This window comes from Hippocampus zosterae, chromosome 2, assembly GCF_025434085.1.
Source record: "Hippocampus zosterae strain Florida chromosome 2, ASM2543408v3, whole genome shotgun sequence".
Lineage (NCBI taxonomy): Eukaryota > Metazoa > Chordata > Actinopteri > Syngnathiformes > Syngnathidae > Hippocampus > Hippocampus zosterae.
In genome coordinates this window covers 22,165,273-22,183,752 of record NC_067452.1, presented here as the reverse complement: position 1 = coordinate 22,183,752, position 18,480 = coordinate 22,165,273, and the positions used below count along the sequence as shown (strand labels likewise).

At 41.0% G+C, this 18,480-nt stretch overlaps 3 protein-coding genes across 3 annotated transcripts in view; 2 read left to right on the top strand and 1 right to left on the bottom strand.

Annotated features, from left to right (window-relative positions):
* mad2l2 (mitotic arrest deficient 2 like 2) overlaps nucleotides 1-10,406 on the top strand; it is a 42,162-nt gene extending 31,756 nt beyond the window's left edge. The window contains exons 2-9 of the mRNA XM_052058632.1: nucleotides 7,130-7,376; nucleotides 7,628-7,746; nucleotides 7,822-7,893; nucleotides 7,965-8,065; nucleotides 8,145-8,239; nucleotides 8,322-8,395; nucleotides 8,497-8,589; nucleotides 9,646-10,406. Coding sequence (XP_051914592.1) covers nucleotides 7,337-7,376; nucleotides 7,628-7,746; nucleotides 7,822-7,893; nucleotides 7,965-8,065; nucleotides 8,145-8,239; nucleotides 8,322-8,395; nucleotides 8,497-8,589; nucleotides 9,646-9,684 — 633 coding nt within the window. The 5' untranslated portion in view covers nucleotides 7,130-7,336 and the 3' untranslated portion in view covers nucleotides 9,685-10,406. The remainder of the gene's footprint in view (nucleotides 1-7,129; nucleotides 7,377-7,627; nucleotides 7,747-7,821; nucleotides 7,894-7,964; nucleotides 8,066-8,144; nucleotides 8,240-8,321; nucleotides 8,396-8,496; nucleotides 8,590-9,645) is intronic.
* A 115-nt stretch (nucleotides 10,407-10,521) lies between these two features.
* smim1 (small integral membrane protein 1) lies at nucleotides 10,522-11,026 on the bottom strand. The gene is made up of 2 exons (XM_052058635.1): nucleotides 10,902-11,026; nucleotides 10,522-10,655 (listed from the first exon to the last, which is right to left on the bottom strand). Exons 1-2 carry the CDS (start codon nucleotides 10,994-10,996, stop codon nucleotides 10,532-10,534), a joined length of 219 nt encoding a protein of 72 aa, XP_051914595.1. The 5' UTR covers nucleotides 10,997-11,026; the 3' UTR covers nucleotides 10,522-10,531.
* On the top strand, nucleotides 10,543-15,172 carry tmem82 (transmembrane protein 82). The gene is given in 7 exon segments (XM_052058619.1): nucleotides 10,543-12,181; nucleotides 12,249-12,321; nucleotides 12,390-12,561; nucleotides 13,138-13,411; nucleotides 13,414-13,521; nucleotides 14,811-14,998; nucleotides 15,082-15,172. Coding segments are annotated over 7 exon segments (972 nt in total). The 5' UTR covers nucleotides 10,543-12,030; the 3' UTR covers nucleotides 15,088-15,172.
* Nucleotides 15,173-18,480: the final 3,308 nt, after the last annotated feature.

Below are 18,480 nucleotides of genomic sequence, written 5' to 3'. Positions count from 1 at the left end.
GTGGCATTCATCAATACTTTTTTGACCTCTTAATCTGTTTAGGATCACAGATCTGGAGGCTATTTCATCTGACTTACAGTACCCGGTATATTGTAGGATAATTGGCGCAGAAAATAATTCATATCTGTTGCAATTTAGAGTCCTCGTGAGGTTTTTGGTCTTTGGGGAAACAGTACACGGGGAAATGCATACTCTTTGACAAAAGGTGTGAGATGAAGACAGATTTGAAAGGCTTTGAAATATGTAAGAGTGATTTGCTGATTGGGAAAAATATTGTCTCTGTGCTATAGTGCAGTCTAAATTAAATTCTAATGTTACTATTTGTTGTCTTTTTCAGAGTATGACTTCCTAAGACAGATCAACAAAAGGCAAGAGACACGAGAAAAGCCGGTACAGGATGTAGCCACATCAGGTGCCCGAGGTTCATCTATCTCTGCCACTGTGTCATTCGTTGAGACCAATGCCAAAGAAATATCTGCACCATTACCACCAGTGCTAAGTCCAAAGGACATACCCACTCCATTGCCCACAACCGGTGCAGAGTATGACGTAACCCAGATCCATGAAAGACAAGATGCAGCAGACAATGAATCTTCAATGTCCGTGATATCAAGATCATCCACTGTATCAGTCACTGTGAACAAAATAGGTGAAATACCAAGACCAATTTCACAATGTCGGTCACAAGGGGGTATTCATGTATCTCATTCAGAGGATACATCTGGATCAGTGGCTTCACCGTGTGGAGCAACACCTTCAACCAATACAGAAGACCAATCTAATCCAGTACCAAGTACAGAGGACATATCAGTACCAGGTCTAGTAACAGAAAGCACATCTTCAATTACCTATAAAGGGTCTGACATCATCATCAAGATCAACACAAGACAAGAATCTCAAGAAACAACCAGAGCAGACTCTCCTATGTCCGCTGTATCAAGCTCATCCACTCTATCAGTCATTGTGAACGTAACAGAGGAAGTATCAAGACCAATGTCATTGCCACATTCCTGTGGAGAGAGTCGTGTATCTGAAGTGCAATGCACATCTGGAGTGTCAATTACCAACACAGATGAAATATCAGAATCAGTGTCAAATACATGGGAAATACCAAAATTGGAGATCACTGTACATGATACAGAGGGCACATGTGAACAATTACAAAATGCAGAAGACAAAACTGTTGAATATGACAGAATTCATGAAATAACAGTGAGAGATGAATCTCATGCATCCAGTGTGTCAAGTTCAGCCAACATCTCAGTCATTGTGAACAAAACGGAAATATCAGGAGCAGTGTCAAAGCCGCAACTACACAGAGAATTCCATATATCGGATACAGAACACATACCTCGACCAGCTTCTGACTCATGTTCATATGATGTATCTAATATGGAGAACATATGTGGACAAGTGTCAGTGACACAGTCTCAAAATGAGAAACACGTATATTCAGTGGAGGTATTTGGACAACCGACATCAGAACATGAAGAGGGGCTGCTGTCATTGTCATATTCACATCAAGACGTAGGTGCACCTCAAACAGCGCCACAATCATACAATGCAATCCGTGTATCTGATTCGGATGAAGTATTTAGGCAAATGCCATCAGGACATGAAGGAATGTCCTCGTCTGATTCAAAGGATATATCGGCACCTGTGCTAAATATGGAGAACATGCATCGACCAATGTCGCAACCATGTGAACAAATCCCAGTATTGAATACAGAGGACATAAGTGAACTGGCTTCAAATACAGAAATATCTGGATTAGATGACATTACAGAAGAGACATTGACTCTTTCAATTAAAATAAACAAAAGACAAGAAACCAAAAAAACACCAAGAGAAGAATCTCCTATACCAGCTGTATCAAGTTCTTCCACTGTATCTGTTACTGTAAGCATAACAGGAGAGGTATCGGGGCCAGCATCACTGCCGCAATCACATGGAGAGATCATTGTATCTGATGCAGAAGTCATAGCTAGATCAGTTCCGTTACCACAGGATGAGACTTCTACATCTGAAAGAACTAAAGTAGTGTCAAATGAAGAAAACATTTCTGAACATGTGCCAAAACCACACAGAGAGATTTCTGTGTATGAGGGAGACGAAGTATGTAAACTACTACCACATCCAGATGACATGCTTGGATCAGTGCCAGTGAAAGAGGACATAATAGATGTTGTTGCAGATTATGACCTATTAAACACTATCAAACAAGCACAGGAGACACAAGATGCAGTGGGCGATGAATCACTTGTATCCATTGTGCCCAGTACAGACAATGTATCAGTCACTGAAAGCCAACTAGAGGACATACCAGGACAAGCGTCAATACCTCAATCACTTGGAGAGTTCCCCATATCTGATACAGACAGCATATCTGCACTAGTGTCATCTCCACAATCACATAAAGATATTCAAGTCTTGGGTACAGAGGACAAGTGTGAAATGGAGATCCATGTGTCAGAGAGAGAGGACATATCTGGAGGAGAGAAATTCGAACATGAAGGAATTTCTTTATCTGATGCAGAAGTTAGCATGTCTGAACAGGTTTCAAAATTAGGTTACACACCTGGCCCAATGTCACAACCATGTGAGGAGATCAATTTATCTGATACTGAGTTCATATCTCGACCAGCTTCAAAGACAAAAGATATTTATAGAGCCGAACCAATGACAGAAGACATCCTTGATCCAGTGCCAAGCAAAGTTTTAGAGTATGACTTGTCTATTAAGTTCAACAAAAGACAAGAAATGAAACAAATACCAGGGGAGGAGTCTCCTATGTCCAATGTATCAAGTACTTCCACACTATCAGTGATGGTAAGCAAAACAGAAGGGCTGGTTGCAGATTCGGGATCAGTATCAATGCCGCAATCGCAGGGAGAGATACTCGCGTCTGATACAGAAAATATATTTGAACAACTGCCGCATACAAAGAATATATCCAAATCACTGTCGATTACAGAAGATATATCCACTCCCGTGCCAAACACCTATGTGGAGTCTGACATCTTAATCAAGATCAATAAAAAACAAGAACTCCAAACAAGTGGAGTGGAATCGCCAATGTCTGCTGTATCAGGTTCATCCACAATATCAGTCACTTTGAACAAAACGGAGGAAATATTAGAATCTTTGTCATTGTCACAACCACATGGAGAGATCTATGTATCTGGTATGGAGAACAAACCTTCATCGTTACATGAAGAGACCCCATCACCTGAACCAATAGCACAAGCAAGGGATATATCTGAACCTGTACTAAATATTGAAAATATATCTGGACTAGTGCAAATTGCAGAAGATATGTTCGTTCCTGACCCAACTAATTACGTTGAGTCAGACATTGTCATCAAAATCAACACAAGCCAGGAAACAGCAAGAGAGGATTTGTCTACTGTATCCGTCACTGTGAGCAAAACAGATGGGCTGCAATCACATGAGGAAATCCATATATCTGGTACAGAGAATACACTGACAGTGGTGTCATCAGTAAATGATGAGAGTGTGACATTTCATACAGAAACTATTGCAGGTCCTGCAAAAAATACAGAGGACACATTAGTACCAGTGCCGACTATACACGACCTATCTGGAGCTGTGTCACAACCATATGACAACATAATGGCATCTGACACAGAGGGCATTTCAGATTTGGTACCAAATGCACAAGACATAGGCACATCTGTGCCAAATACCCACGTAGAGTCTGACATTATTATAAAAGTGAATAAAATACAAGAGACAGTAAGAGAGCAGTATTCTATGTCAACTGTATCAAGTTCATCCACGTTCTCACTGATTGTGAGCAAAACCGAAGAATTATCCGGACCAACGTTGTTGCCGCAATCATATGGAGAAATGCACTTATCTAATACAGAGGACTTATCTAAACCAGTACATGGAGAGATGCAAAGATCTGATGCAGATGGTGTATTTGAACAAACAAATACAGGGGACATATGTGAACCACACAACGAGATAACTGCCTCTGATACAATGCTCATATCTGAACCAATACCAAGTACCTCGGTTGAATATGACTTCTCAATAAAGATCAACAAAACGCAAGAGACCCAAGACCAAGAAATTGTAGCAGTAGTAGAGTCTCCATCGTACACAGTGTCGAGTTCATTCACTTTATCAGTCACTATGAATGAGACAGAAGAAATGCCAATACCAACACCATTTACATGTGTAGAATATGACTTAATGGTCAAAATTGACAACTCAGAAACTACAGCGGAGGAAAATCCTGCATCGGCCGTATCAAGTTCATCCAATATATCTGTCAGTGTGACCAACACAGAAATATCAGGATCTGTGTCTCACCGAGAGATCCAGGTACCTGATATGGAAGAATTACCTACTGTGTCATCACCCATAGAGGTCATACCTGAAAAGGTGCCATCACCACCCAAAGAAATCGTTGAACCTGTCATAGAGGAAATCCCAGAGTCTCCCGTGTCTCATAAAGAAGACTTAACTGAATCAGTTCCATCGCCACCGAAAGAAACTGTTGAGGTTGAGCCCTCACAGGAAAGTGAAAGCAGTTTATCTGAACGCCTATCAGAGGAAAACACAGAGGACATACCTTGCCCGGTGCTTTCTCCGCATGGAGAAATCACTTTGTCTGATACAGAAGACTTATCTGAACCGTTACTTGAAAAAGACATCACAGAATCTGATAAAGAAGACACTGAGACAGTGCCATCCCCAGATGAAGAAGTTGTGGATGTTCCAGAGGATGAACCTGAACCAGTACCATCACCGCAGGAAGAAGAAAACACAGAGGCTGACGTAGAAATCATAGTTGAGCCTGAACCTGATCCTGATCCTGAGCCTGAGCTAGAGCCTGAACCAGAGCCTGAGCCTGAGCCTGAACCTGAACCAGAGCCTGTGCAAGAACCTGTGCCAGAACCTGAACCAGAGCCTGAGACAGAGCCTGAACCAGAGCCTGAACCGGTACCATCACCACCAATCGAACCACCTTTCAAAGATGCTGCCACATCAACTTCAATGCCGGATATAGATGATATATCTGCAGCATTTCCAGTGACACCACCTCTTGAAGACACAGGAAAGCTACAGATACAAGAGATCCCAACTGAAACAAAATTATCACAGGAGTCTGTAAAATCAGGAGTCATCCCCCCTATCCTACGCAAAGCTGAGGGACATAAAATGAAAGAAAAGAAAGTGCCTCACCCATCTCAACAGCCACGGCGACTTTCACCTATCCCACAAAAAGATGGACCAAAAAGTGGCTTGGAGAAAAAAAAAACACAACTGTCAAAGTCAAAGCCAGTGCTCGCACCTATAAAAACAGGCAGTACGTGTGGTGAATCAGCGACAGTAAAATCAAAAGGGATACAGACGAATTTCTTGCCTGAAACACAAAAACCAAAGCTCTCACCCATTTGTCAGAAAACATCAAAAACAAAGCTTGGCCATGGTGACTTCTTAAAAGAGGAAAGGAAAGGCCTCCAGACCCATAAACAACGAATGCTTCCACCTATTGTGTCTCAAAAATCAAAGGGAAGAATATCGTTGAAGAAAGAAAAGCTTCCAGAAAAGAAATTAGAGCCCATCAGAATTAGCACAGGCCCTACAGTGAGTCGGACACCATACAGGCCAAGGGGAGGGATGATTGTGGACCGAGAACTAATGCCCCTGAGATTTAAACCAGAGGCTGAGACAAACAGGTTACTGGACTTTGGCGACAGTAAGAAAAACAACTTGTCAGAGATGAAAAAGACGATAAAAATAGCACAGGAGTCTCTTGAGTCCTCTACGGTTTTATGCCCAAATTGTGGGCATAATGCTGCTCTAATTAGATGCAGACATAAAGCATTAAAATGTGACTCTTGGAATCCATTCTTAGGGACTTAATGCTCCTGCATGTTTTCATAGACCAAAACTGGCAAAATATGCAAGTGGAGGTGCATGGGCCATAAGTATTACCTGTTGTCAGACTTCCGTTTGCCAGGCTTGAACAGCTCTGATTTTGCCTGGTTCGCAACACTGGTTCCCTCCAATGATATTGTTTACATTTCCACCATCTTTACATTGTGCGTTCCCTCCAACTCACTGTCATGTCAACCAAAGAAATTTGTTGTAATGTGTGTGTGTGTGTGTGTGTGTGTGTGTGTGTGTGTGTGTGTGTGGGTGGGTGGGTGGGGCAGGGCACTGCTATGCAAAGGAAATCTCTTCAAGCTAAAAACACATGCTAGCTGTCCAAACCAGCATTCACCGTTTTCTCCAGTCTACATCAAATAGACTGATGTGAACATTCTCAACTCTTACAGCTTGGTCTCCACCTGGCTAAGAAATGGAGGTGACGTGGTCATTCAATGCTGGGGTTGTCTATAAGAGCTGATTCTTCTTTTTTGGGGGATTCAGGTTCCTTCAAATGTGTGCAGTAAATTGATCCAAAATAGTGTTGCAAATTTATGAAAGTCGCCATCTTTGATGGTTCAATATGGTGGAGTATAGGCTATCAATGCTAACAGACTCAAACCGATCAGAAGGGTCGGGTATGTGGTTGGGTTCAAGCTCAGCTACAAATTTATTTAACCTCACTGTGTCAGTGAGCCATAGAGGAAGTCATTTCTGCCAAATGCATTCACATTTTCTTTGCACATATCTACCTCAAGCAGGACTTTCAGCGTCCTGTAACTTTCATTCTACACAATTAAAAGCACTTTTATGGTGCTTTGGTATTTTAATGTGTGGCCATACATTTTGCATTACTGGTATTTTTCTTATTTTGATGTTCCGCTCGGGCCTGAAGGAATATTTTCAGAGGAAATTAAAAAAATTAAAAATAATGTGTTTTTTGTGTAAGTGTCTATTTCTGCTTCCAGTATTCACCAATCAAAAAAAGAAAAATCAATCATGAAATGTAAAATAAAAACGATATTTAACGACCTTAGTAAAACAATAATAATCATTGCTCAGATTAGTAGTCAGATGCATTCATGGTTAGTAACGTTACGTATTTACCAAGCAGTGGAGAAACGTTTCCCCATACACGTTACATCATCACTAGTGGACAACAAACGCTTGCATGATCATACGTCATGAATGTGCGCCGAGTACTATTGAATAGCGCAACCAGAAAAAAACACGATTCTGTGCTGTGATTTTTATTTGATTTTTTAAAGATAATACGTATATAGTAAATTGAGTTACATTCAAAAGCTGTCTTATTCGGTGTACTTAATATTCGGCTTCTGGTATGTAGTCGCCGCTGCCTGTGACAACAAATAAAATCGAGCTTCCAATTGGAAGCGAGCAGCTTCTTCCTGTCTCAGTTGTTGGAATCATGACAACTCTAACGAGGCAAGATCTCAATTTTGGACAAGGTATGGCGTGGAACAGTTAAACATTATTTTCTCAATCTTCACCCCTTATTTAAAATAAACGGCATTGCTTAAATAACTCAGACGAATTTGTCATCACGGATACTCAATCAAATGTTCTGCATTGATTTACAAAGATTACAACGCTCAGTTCCGTTTGACATTATTCTAAAGATATAGGGTGTTTGTTGTGGTAAACAGCTGCATCTTTACACGTGATCAGTAGAATTAACCCCCCGCCCCTCTCCCTACAGTGGTTGCTGACATTTTGTGTGAATTCCTGGAAGTTGCCATTCACCTCATCCTGTATGTCCGTGAAGTGTATCCGTCTGGAATATTTCAGAAGCGAAAGAAGTACAATGTCCCTGTGCAGGTACATGATGAACTTACAGATTTGGTACATTGCTTTTTATACCGCCTCAGCGCAAACGTTTGGTTACTTTGACAGATGTCATGTCACCCTGAGCTGAACCAGTACATCCAAGATACACTTCACTGTATAAAGCCGCTTATTGAGAAGGTAAGACATGGGCTCAGTGATACTGGAAATGTACAATGTCAATCTTCACTCGCCTTTATTTTTCCTGGCAGAATGATGCTGAGAAGGTGGTTGTCGTCATTATGGACAAGGAACATCATCCAGTCGAGAGATTTGTTTTTGAGATATCTCAACCGCCGCTGCTCTCTATTAGGTTTGCAAATCCCTGTCCTTTCAAACAACAATCACCGGTGTAGCTAGTATATTAACTACCGGTCTTATTTTACTTTTAGCTCTGACACATTACTGTCTCATGTGGAGCAGTTGCTCAGGGCATTCATTTTGAAGATCAGCGTGTGTGACGCTGTCTTGAACAATAATCCACCAGGTGAGATGTAATTAACAGCATTGTGGTTAAACAACTTTGGGTTAGCTTTCAGAATCGGCATTAACGTATTTCCTTCTCTCAGAGTGTTCATTCACCGTATTAGTTCACACGAGGAACTCTGCTATGCGCAACATGGAGAAAGTTCAAGTCATAAAGGTAAGAACACATAATTAGACATAACGTGTGGGGGGGGGGCAGCAATTAAAACCCCACAGATGTGTTTGTTATTTCAATTTTAGCACTTGCTTGTTTTATAGGATTTCCCATGGATAGTTGCTGATGAGCAGGAGGTCCACATGCAGGAGCCCAGACTCATCCCACTGAAGACCTTGACATCCGACATAGTGAAGGTAAAACAGTGTATATGGTCATGTCTTGAGAATATCCAGTTACATATACAGTATTATACAGTACTAGTAAGATTTTTTTTGCTTGTGATTGTCAGTGACAGTGAATGAAAAGGAGGGAGAATGTTTATATGATGACATTTGCTTTTGCATTCCAGCGTTTTTGCCATGTGACATGACAAGCTCGTTTCCAAACGCTAATTGAAACCCCATCTCTGGTTTGAAACTCTAATTTAAATCTCTAGCCACCCTTATCTCGAAACTCTAATTTGATTGCTTGTAAGCCTAACTCTGACTTGACTGGTTTGAAACCTTTACCTTATCTTGTAATAGTAACTTGACAAGCGCCTGCCATCTTTTTTGGAAGTTTCTGAAAAACATGGAATGAGCATTTGAAAAGGCCTCTAAAATCCCAAGTATTAGTAGACAAAACAAAAAATTCATTTAAAATCTTATTTAAATGTGTTTTTTGACAAGGGTTTCTATAGACAGTATCACACAAAAACATTGCCTGAAAAAGCCACCTTGGCCCAAACAATGAACTCAATTTCAGTGGAAGCCATCTGATGTACTCAGGTTGCAGTGGCTATTTCAACCAGGTTCATAATTTTTTGCCAGACTATCACTTTTGTGAAGTCTTGTCACATGACGATGCAATTTGAATCCCTCACGCTGACTTGAAATCCTTTTTGAAACCCAAGCTTCAAAGATGAGTTAGAACCTTAGTCTATAACTAAGTCTTATACCCCGAGTTGGAAACATCACTTTGAAACCCCAACCCGGACTTAAAAACAATAGTTTGAAACCCTTTCTTCAAACTCTTAATAGATATTTACATAACAGTGAAACCCTAGCTTGAATCCTGAGCCATTGCATCCCTGCGTTGTACCATCAGACATCTTGATTGTGATGACCATTTTTTCATGGTTGTGAGGGTTTATTTTCTTTCCAGTTTAAAGTTTACATTTGCGTCTGCTTGATTCAACTTAGAAATGTTTGCAGTTTTCTACCATTTGAACTTCACCGCGACTACATTGCTTTTTTGTATGCTTGGAACAGATGCAGCTATACGTTGAGGAGCGAGCCCAGAAGTTGTAGCAGGAATGAATGACACACAGAAAAAAGTTGATGGTAGAGCTGTCAAGACTGAAATGTTCCACAGGTGTATCAAAATTTTTCACCAACGTTATTTAGCCAAGCGAGTGCATGAAAAAAAAACCCAGCAATAATTCACAACCAAACAAAAATGTCACACAATTTATGAAAACTGAAATGTTCCTTTTTCAATTGACTCACAAATGTACAGTGTATAGTATAGTACAAAGCTGATATATTTGTTCAAAGCCATAACTTATTACGGGACTCTGTTGTATGAATGGCAACTTTATTGGAAGAGCAGTTAATGGTTCTGTCTGTCACTATACATCATTGCATCATTGGCATCAATAAATGAACAATTTGTGATTAATGGATAATAATTTTACACAAATTAAGGGAAACTGGCAAGTATTGAATTGAATTGAATTGAATACAACTTCATTGTCAAATGTGCTGTACGTATCCTATGGCACCCTGGTACGGAATCACTGTAATATCATGAAGTGACCAATGAGTTTGAAAATTGACTACATTAGTTTCCCAACGCCAATGTTTCAAATGTTATTGTCACATGCTTGTTTTTCATATCGCTGTAACTTGAGATTCTTCTATTCTATAAGTGATTAAAGCCACAGTTGTACACATGAACCGCTGGAGTGTAGACAGTTGGAAAATAGCGAGCAAAAGTTGTCTTTGCCCATAAATCATTGATGTCCGATTTATTTATTCATCACCTGGGTGCTTTGTGGTTGTCTTTTTTTCTCTTGTTTTTTTTTTTTTTCATGGGCGCACAAAAGCGCACACTTTGGAGATCATCCAAAAGGCCTTTTCACATTTGCGGGTTCCATCAGCATCTATGGACGTAGTATCCTGTCACGTATCCCAAGATGAAGACAGACACTATTGCGGCCAGAGCCCCAGCTGCCTTCACTATGATGCCAATCTTGCCAGTGCACATTCTGATATATAGCCTGAATGCAACACACCGCAGAACGTTATCTTACTCTCTGTATCCATAACACAAATAGTATGAACTCCTAATCCTAGTGCTGAGACTCATGTCATAGGAAAAAAAACAAAGCTACACACACAGTACATGATTTGATGCAGACTCAAATTAGCTTGACTGATGTGAGCAGAAAATGTGGAGGAATATTTTTCAGGAAGATTTTGCCGGGTCAGAATGTCAAGGTACTACTGGATCAAAACATACTCACCTTGTCATGGGGGACTGCGACGCCTCCACGTTCATGTTGATGTTGTCCTCATTCCAGCGGTTGTATTGCACACTGCCAGCACCGGTGGGTTCCATGGGGGAAGTCTTTAGTCTCTTCTGCAGCCAGTCTTTTATGCCTGTGCACAAGAACTTACATCAGGTAATCGAAAACATGCCTATTTAAGAACACCATTGCGATCATGAATGTGTGGAACCTGCCTCTGGGATTTTGAAAGCCTGTTTTATGAGAGCGTTAGTGGAGTCGCTACACGAAGTTCAAGCGTTGACTCCGCAGGCCATAAATTCATTTGGTGTCCACTACTTGCATGCCCTACTGTATGTTCTTACAACTTGCTACGACAAAGTCCAATCCAGCTCTGGGTGCTTAACCCTTGTTGGTGTCTACTTCAAACACTTTAATGGTGCAATAAGTGGACTTTGACTCAAAATGGTATTTGAGGTTGAGCAGTGTGATTAAGATTGTCGTCTGCTGTTTTTCCCCTTTACCGTACGTCTGTAAAGTGACTTGGAAAATGGCCAACCAAAATAGTGACAACGGAATTGGAAGATTTTATGAATCTTTCCATGGGAACTGAATTTTGGACACTTCATTGGAATTCAGGATGTTAGTTAAAGGGAATTAACTGGAAATGTTGGGTAATATTTACACACATCATGAAGAAAATAAAAAATATTTAAGTGTAAGCTATGTATGTTTTTGTTAAAAAGGTGGAACACTGAAGATTAAATACAAATGAACACAATTAAAGACGAACAAGATATCCTGTCAAAGTCCATTAATTCCCATAAAACTTTCCAAATATCCCAGCTGTGCGCCAGGTCTTGAAATAATTGCCTTCCCATAGACATATGCCACAATTTTGCCTCATGCTTCTCTCAAAAGGCTTGTGACATCAGTGTAAATGTGTGTATGATTTCAAGACAAACATTTCAGTGTGCACTGCCATTATCTGCTCTGAGTCAGATGGCCAACCTTTGGAACAAGCTAACAAGCTCCAGGTTGAGCATAGCATAACCCTGATCTATGTACGGTAACCAGAAATAAATAACATCTCAGCTGTTTGTAAAACCACGCGGAATGACCATAAAGTATACCTATGACAATATAAATGAGATGCACTGCTACGGTATTACCAGCATTTAACGGGAAAGAGTTTTCTTCGAGTGCTATGATTTCATTCGTCACGCCACTGCTGCCGACATGCGACTTGACAGGGTGGTGGGCTCTTAACATGAATCTGCTGTGCCATTTGCTTCAAGGTGAGATTCGATCACAATTTGATTTCACTTGTGTTTGTGAGACAATGAAATGACATGTAACCAACAGGGCTTGTTGGTGCGTGTGGAATCTCTGTGCTCGGCTCCCTTCTCAGAGTGCGCTTGTATGTTGAGGAGGAAAGGTAAAGACACTTGAGATGGCAGTTCAACTTCAAAGTACTACTGGTTAATTTACTCCTATAACCCACAGCTGGAGTGACAAAGCTGCATCTCGTCAGAGGAGGGTTAAATGTGGATTGGTGAGGAATATGCACTTTGTCTTTGTGCCTGGGATTCTGGCTGCTGTCGGTTCGCGTGTGGCCTCACTGGTGGTGCTGGAATTTTGTCTTCGAGCTGTCTCTGATTGGATTGCACGGGGACTAGTAGTAGTAAGAAAACAATGGCATGAAGTTGCAGTTGCCTCAAGAAAAAGAGATTAAGATGTTCCTAAGCACATCAGAGAAAGATTTTTATGGTTTGTCAATACCTGAGAAGGGTCTCCAGTAAAACAAAAACCTAGTTCATTTGGAAGCCTTGGAAAAGGAATGCTGCTGAGCAGTGCTGACGAAAAAACTGCAAACAAACAAGTAATGTGCTTCTCTTAACTGTGCCCACTTAGCTTGCGAGTTTTCTATTTTTCATTTTGTATTTGCGCGTTTGACTGCACAGTACCACTCCCACAATAGATGAAATGGGGCGAAGTACACTGACCAAAATATGTACAGGTATATCAATTGAAAACCCACATGCATGTACACATAGTTTGCACCCACCCGATAAATTGTCTGGCCAATTAATGGTCATAAATAATGAAATCAAATAATGGTTAAAATATAACGATGGTAATTTTAATCATATAATAATGGAAATAATGGTGTTTTAATCATTATTTATTTCACATACTGTGAAGCTCTCCCATACCTTGTGTCACAATGTACACTTTAAATTGTGTTATTCAGGACTCTCTAAAGTTGCTCCAGTGGCTCATGATTCAAAGCCAATTCTCCCTGGGATGTGCCCTTGGCTGCACACTACAACTCCTCCACAAAGGCGCTCCGCATCGCTGGCTGTGCTCGCTGCTGGCTGCAGCGCTCGGCTATTGGCTGGCCAGGAAGGCCTCGGCCTTAGAGTGGCACGTCGCGACTCTTTACAAGCTGCACAGCTCGCAACGCTACTGCGGCATTTGCATCACCCTGCTGACATACAGCCGCGGCCCTCTGTTACTTCCCGTGCTATGACAGCTCTAGTGATCATCAATCAATTCTTTCTGTCCGCAACAGAAGCACTTCGGTTTTGGACACCGCTTACGATCTGTTACAGTCTGCTGGTGGTGTACATGCAGGGTGAGACATTAGCTTAAGCATTGTATAGTAAGGGGATAGAGACTGAGCCCTGCTGCAAATTGATTTTTTTTTTCATATAACTTCCATCCATCCATCCATTTTCTGAACCGCTTGATCCTCACTAGGGTCACGGGGGGTGCTGGAGCCTATCCCAGCAGTAGGCGGGGGACACCCTGAATCAGTTGCCAGCCAATCGCAGGGCGCACAGAGACTAACAACCATCCACGCCCATACTCACACCTAGGGACAATTTAGAGCGCCCAATCAGCCTGCCATGCATGTTTTTGGAATGTGGGAGGAAACCGGAGCACCCGGAGAAAACCCACGCCGGCCCGGGGAGAACATGCAAACTCCACACAGGGAGGACGGAGCTGGAATCGAACCCGGTACCTCTACACTGTGAAGCCGACGTGCTAATCGCTGGACTACCGGGCCGCCCTCCATATAACTTTAACCAAATATAACCAACAGAATATTGTTGATTCCAAAAGCTGATTTGGAATCAATTGCTTTGATGATTCCAAAGCAATTTATAGTCATTCTAAACTCATCTCGCAACGTTACCCTTTGCTCCACCGAAGTTTAGCAGACCAAAAACATACAGTGAAGACTTTCAATAATTACCTCTAATGATCCAGGTGAAACTTTGCTTCTTCCCGACATACAAAGAATTGTGTCAACAGTCAACATGTTTGCTTGCAAAGCGATGGAAAAACTTCAGTAAATATTCATGTGAATTTCAGCTGAGGGATTTTGGAAACATCCAAATTGGAAACTTTCCATGGCGTGGTGTGTGTGGCGTGCTGTGCAGTCTCACATTTTCTAAATCAATTTAGCTGCCCCGCATTCATAGAATGTTAATGATAATAGTACTCTATTAGCTATGAATGTTAATGATGATACTATCTATTACCTATAAATGATAATGATATTAATCATCATACATTCATATGTGATCTAATGAGGTCCATTATTTAATTGCTGTGTATTACTATGCACAATTGTACTTTGGAGTGATGTAAAACTGCACGGCAGTTGAGATCTTTGCAGTGGCTTGTTCCCTTCAAAATGAGCATCCATCCATCCATTTTCCAATCTACTTATCCTCAAGAGGGTCGCAGGCGTGCTGGAGCCTATGTCAGCTGCAGCATGGTTCGAAATGCCTATTTTATACATACGGCGGCGGGAAAAAAGCATTTAGCATTGAATCTTCGTAAATGAAGCTTAGTGAAGTGAATGTTCTTTATTACCACACTGTATCAAAATTACATGCTGTATTCCTTAAACAGACGAGCAACATGATCTGCCAGCAAAACAGGCGCTGCTGATCTCAGTGGTGGTGCGTCTCGGTGCATTGATGGTCCTGATGTTGACTGTTGGACGCTGGGCTGATATACTCCACATTCTTGTGTGTTTCCTGGGTGAGGCAAGCTGTCTGATCCCCGCAACAGATCTCCTGAATGCAACCTCCTCACAGGTCAGTAGTGATCCTCAGCTCAAAATGGTCCCAGAGTCAAAGGATATTAACAGCTTAGGAAATATGTGCAATTGTGTTTCCAGGAATGAACATAATAGATTTTTAAGGATTCCCTTGGCCAGATGGAGTGCATTGTGAGAATGTGACCAGCAGAGGTGCTGTTCGAGTAGAGTAGTTTGTAATCTGTCCAAAAAATCAACAACGTGACTTCATTTGGAAGTTGAGGTTCATCCAAGTATACCTCGTAGACATCTCTGTATAAGCGATGCACCAATTTGACCGATCATATGTCAGGATGTCAGTCATCTTGTGACAATCTTTGGTCAAAACTTGACCAAGGGTGCCGTGTCATTGTTCTGCTTGGGGTTACACAAATTGCCATACAGTCTTGAATAAATTGCGTGAAATTACCTCTCGTAGGTCTGATAAACTGTTTTATTGCTGTATTTAACCAACTTGGTTGCTAGTTTCTTTACAACAGTCGCGAAAGTTTCACAAATGAGGGATATTTTTGTTGCAGTGAATCAAATGCGCTAGTAATTTAACTGTAGCGCAAGCCCTCCTTGCTGGGTGCCCTCAGCAAGGAGGGCTGGTGATTCCACCAGACACTGAGGCTCATCACATCTTTTCATTTGCCGGTTAGAACCAGGGCAAAATTTAATTGAGTTCACAATCGACCTTAGCCAGTTTGTCGGTCTAGAGCAGGGGTCACCAGCATGGTGCCCGCGGGCACCAGGTAACCCGTGAGGACCACACCAATAGCCCGTCAGTGCTAGGATTGTGATTTGCTAGTAGAAATTATGGTTTAAAAATGTTAACACGGGCAGTATTGTGAGACATCTTTGAGATGATCAGAGCCTGAAAATTAAAATCATTAAGTATTAAAAATAACACATTCTTACATTATTAGATGTAACTTGTACAAATGCTATTTCAGACGTGCATCAATTTGGTAGCCCTTCACACAATCAGGACACATGAAGTAGCTCTCACTCTCAAAACGGTTGGTGACCCCTGGTCTAGAGTCAAGGCCAGGGGTGTTAAATTCATTTCACATTGTGAGCCACATACAGCCTCGGTTGATGTCAAGTGGGCCGAGCCATTAAAATGATACCATACTCTGCTATTAATAATCAGAATAACATGTCTTTCCTTTGTTTTTGTATAAAGAAGCACAAGTACATTAGGAAAATGTTGAAATTTAATGAACATATCTTTTACAAAACATTTCATGAAGCACCTTAGATTTCCTTAGACAAATGTGCAATTTACTTTTATCATTCACATGTATGCATTGCAACTGATCCCACTGATTGTACAAAGGCACAAAACATTAACAAGTAATATGGTATTGAAAAATATAGAAATGTATTTTAAGATTAAATGAGATTGATAAAGGAATTTTTAAACCATTTACATGTGCATATAAAATTTCAATTTAATCCCTGCCTACACCTTAGAAACTAAGGAGAGTGCTATTAAATGTCTAAAGAATAAAGTATTCACATGTCCTTGATAGCGTCTGCTGTGTTGGGTCTGTCTCAGTGACAGACAGACAGCTGTTCTTTGACTTCTTCTCTGATCAAAACAGTGGGTCCCCTAGCGGATACTCCATGAATTGCGCGTTATTAAAAATATTAATTCCGTGTCTTTTATGCATTTTTTTTTCACTTTTAAATGATCCTGCGGGCTTGAACCTCCTGGGGGGCCGGTTCCGGCCCGCAGGCCGTATGTTTGACACAACTGATCTAGACCAACAAACTGGCTGTCTAGAGTCTAGACACTGGATCACAGGTTTTCCACAAACTGAGACTTCATCACATGGCTTGAATGTGAAAAATACAGCACATGTGTTCAGACATTCCTTTTCCAAGGTTTTTAAATTGGTTAATACATTCAAAAATACAACATAAGTTTGCGCTATAGATGTCCTAAAAATGTCATCCTGTGTACTGTACTGCATGTAAAACTATCTTTTTTTTCGCTAACCGAGAAAAGTTAAAACTTTTGCACTATGTACATGTGAATTGTACCTGTACATAAATGGATATTATATGTTGAAAAAAAGTTTTTCTTTGTATTTTGTCATGGCTTAACTACTCCAAAAGGAGACTGTACTGTTGTGTCACCACTCAAATTGCATACTTTTTCATTTCCTCTTGATGATTTCTACTATCAATATGGTGCACTGATTAGCTTGAAATCATCAAATTTAATTATTCTTTAGAGCTACATGAATGTGAACGTTAGTACTATTTCTTCAGCATAATTCCATTTTAATAGTGGCCCAAGTACACTCCATGACTGCCACTTGAAATTCACTGGTGCTGTCCCAACTGGGCCAGTACAAATTTCATAATTAAATATAATGAAATAAACATGTTATTGCTTTATATATATATATATATATATATATATATATATATATATATATATATATACACACACATACATACACACACATTTTTTAGTTTGAAGTAATTTAAATTGATCCATCACGATACAATAAACCTGATGAAGCAGACAGTTTTGCATGGGCACGAGATAAACACCTGTAGTCAAAGAAAATGTTCAATAATGCAAAGTTCAACAGGTAAACATTTTCATGGCAGCCATTTTGGAAACATCACGTTCTGTCACCACCTGCACTAATAACAGAATGCCCGTAAATACATCTCCTGGTACAATACCTCGTGACAACATAACCTTGGGAGGAGAAGTGAGGTCTTCATCACCATTGCTATTCGGTAAAAAGTTTGTCCCATCTCTAGTCCTGCAGCAAGGAGTGAAAGGGGGGCAAAATGGCTGACGACAAGCTTTTATTAAAATTCACACAAAATGGCGTTAGACAAAGAGTGAACTGTGTTGCTTCACCAAAATCACATAAAACGGTGCGCGTCAGATACGAGGGGGACCCCCCCCCCTCTCGATGAGGGTGTCTTCCCTGTATAATCTGGTCCATTGTGACGCCACGAAAAACATCCACGTTAGGTCCCGCTATTTGTTTTAAATTTAGCAGTTCACATTACGTTATTCCAAGGGAGAGGCTTTTTGTATGAGCCCCGTAATTCCGTGTGCAACCGATAGTGACACGCCTGACACTCCCGCTTCCTTGACAATCCAAGACAGACAATCACCTTTGTGTTGGAAATCGTACTCCCACGGGTTTATTTGATTTTAATTGTTTACGGTTCTACCACAGGACGGATTGGGCAGTCATTGAAGACGGTCCACACGGAGCCGCGCACAGTCAGTGAGAAATGTGGTAAAATGTCTGACGCCTGCTTGTTTTGTGCGTCGTCGACGTCGAGGCACAGCGGAAGCGGGGAGTTCTGCCCTTCTCTGATTGGCTGACCGCGCACACGCGCAGACTTTCCGCCAAATTACATATTGTGCTGTCCTGCCTTGATACTGAAGCTTAAAATAGCAACCGAGTGGTTGGACTAAACCGGCTTTTTTTTAAACAAGTCATCTGCTTTGAT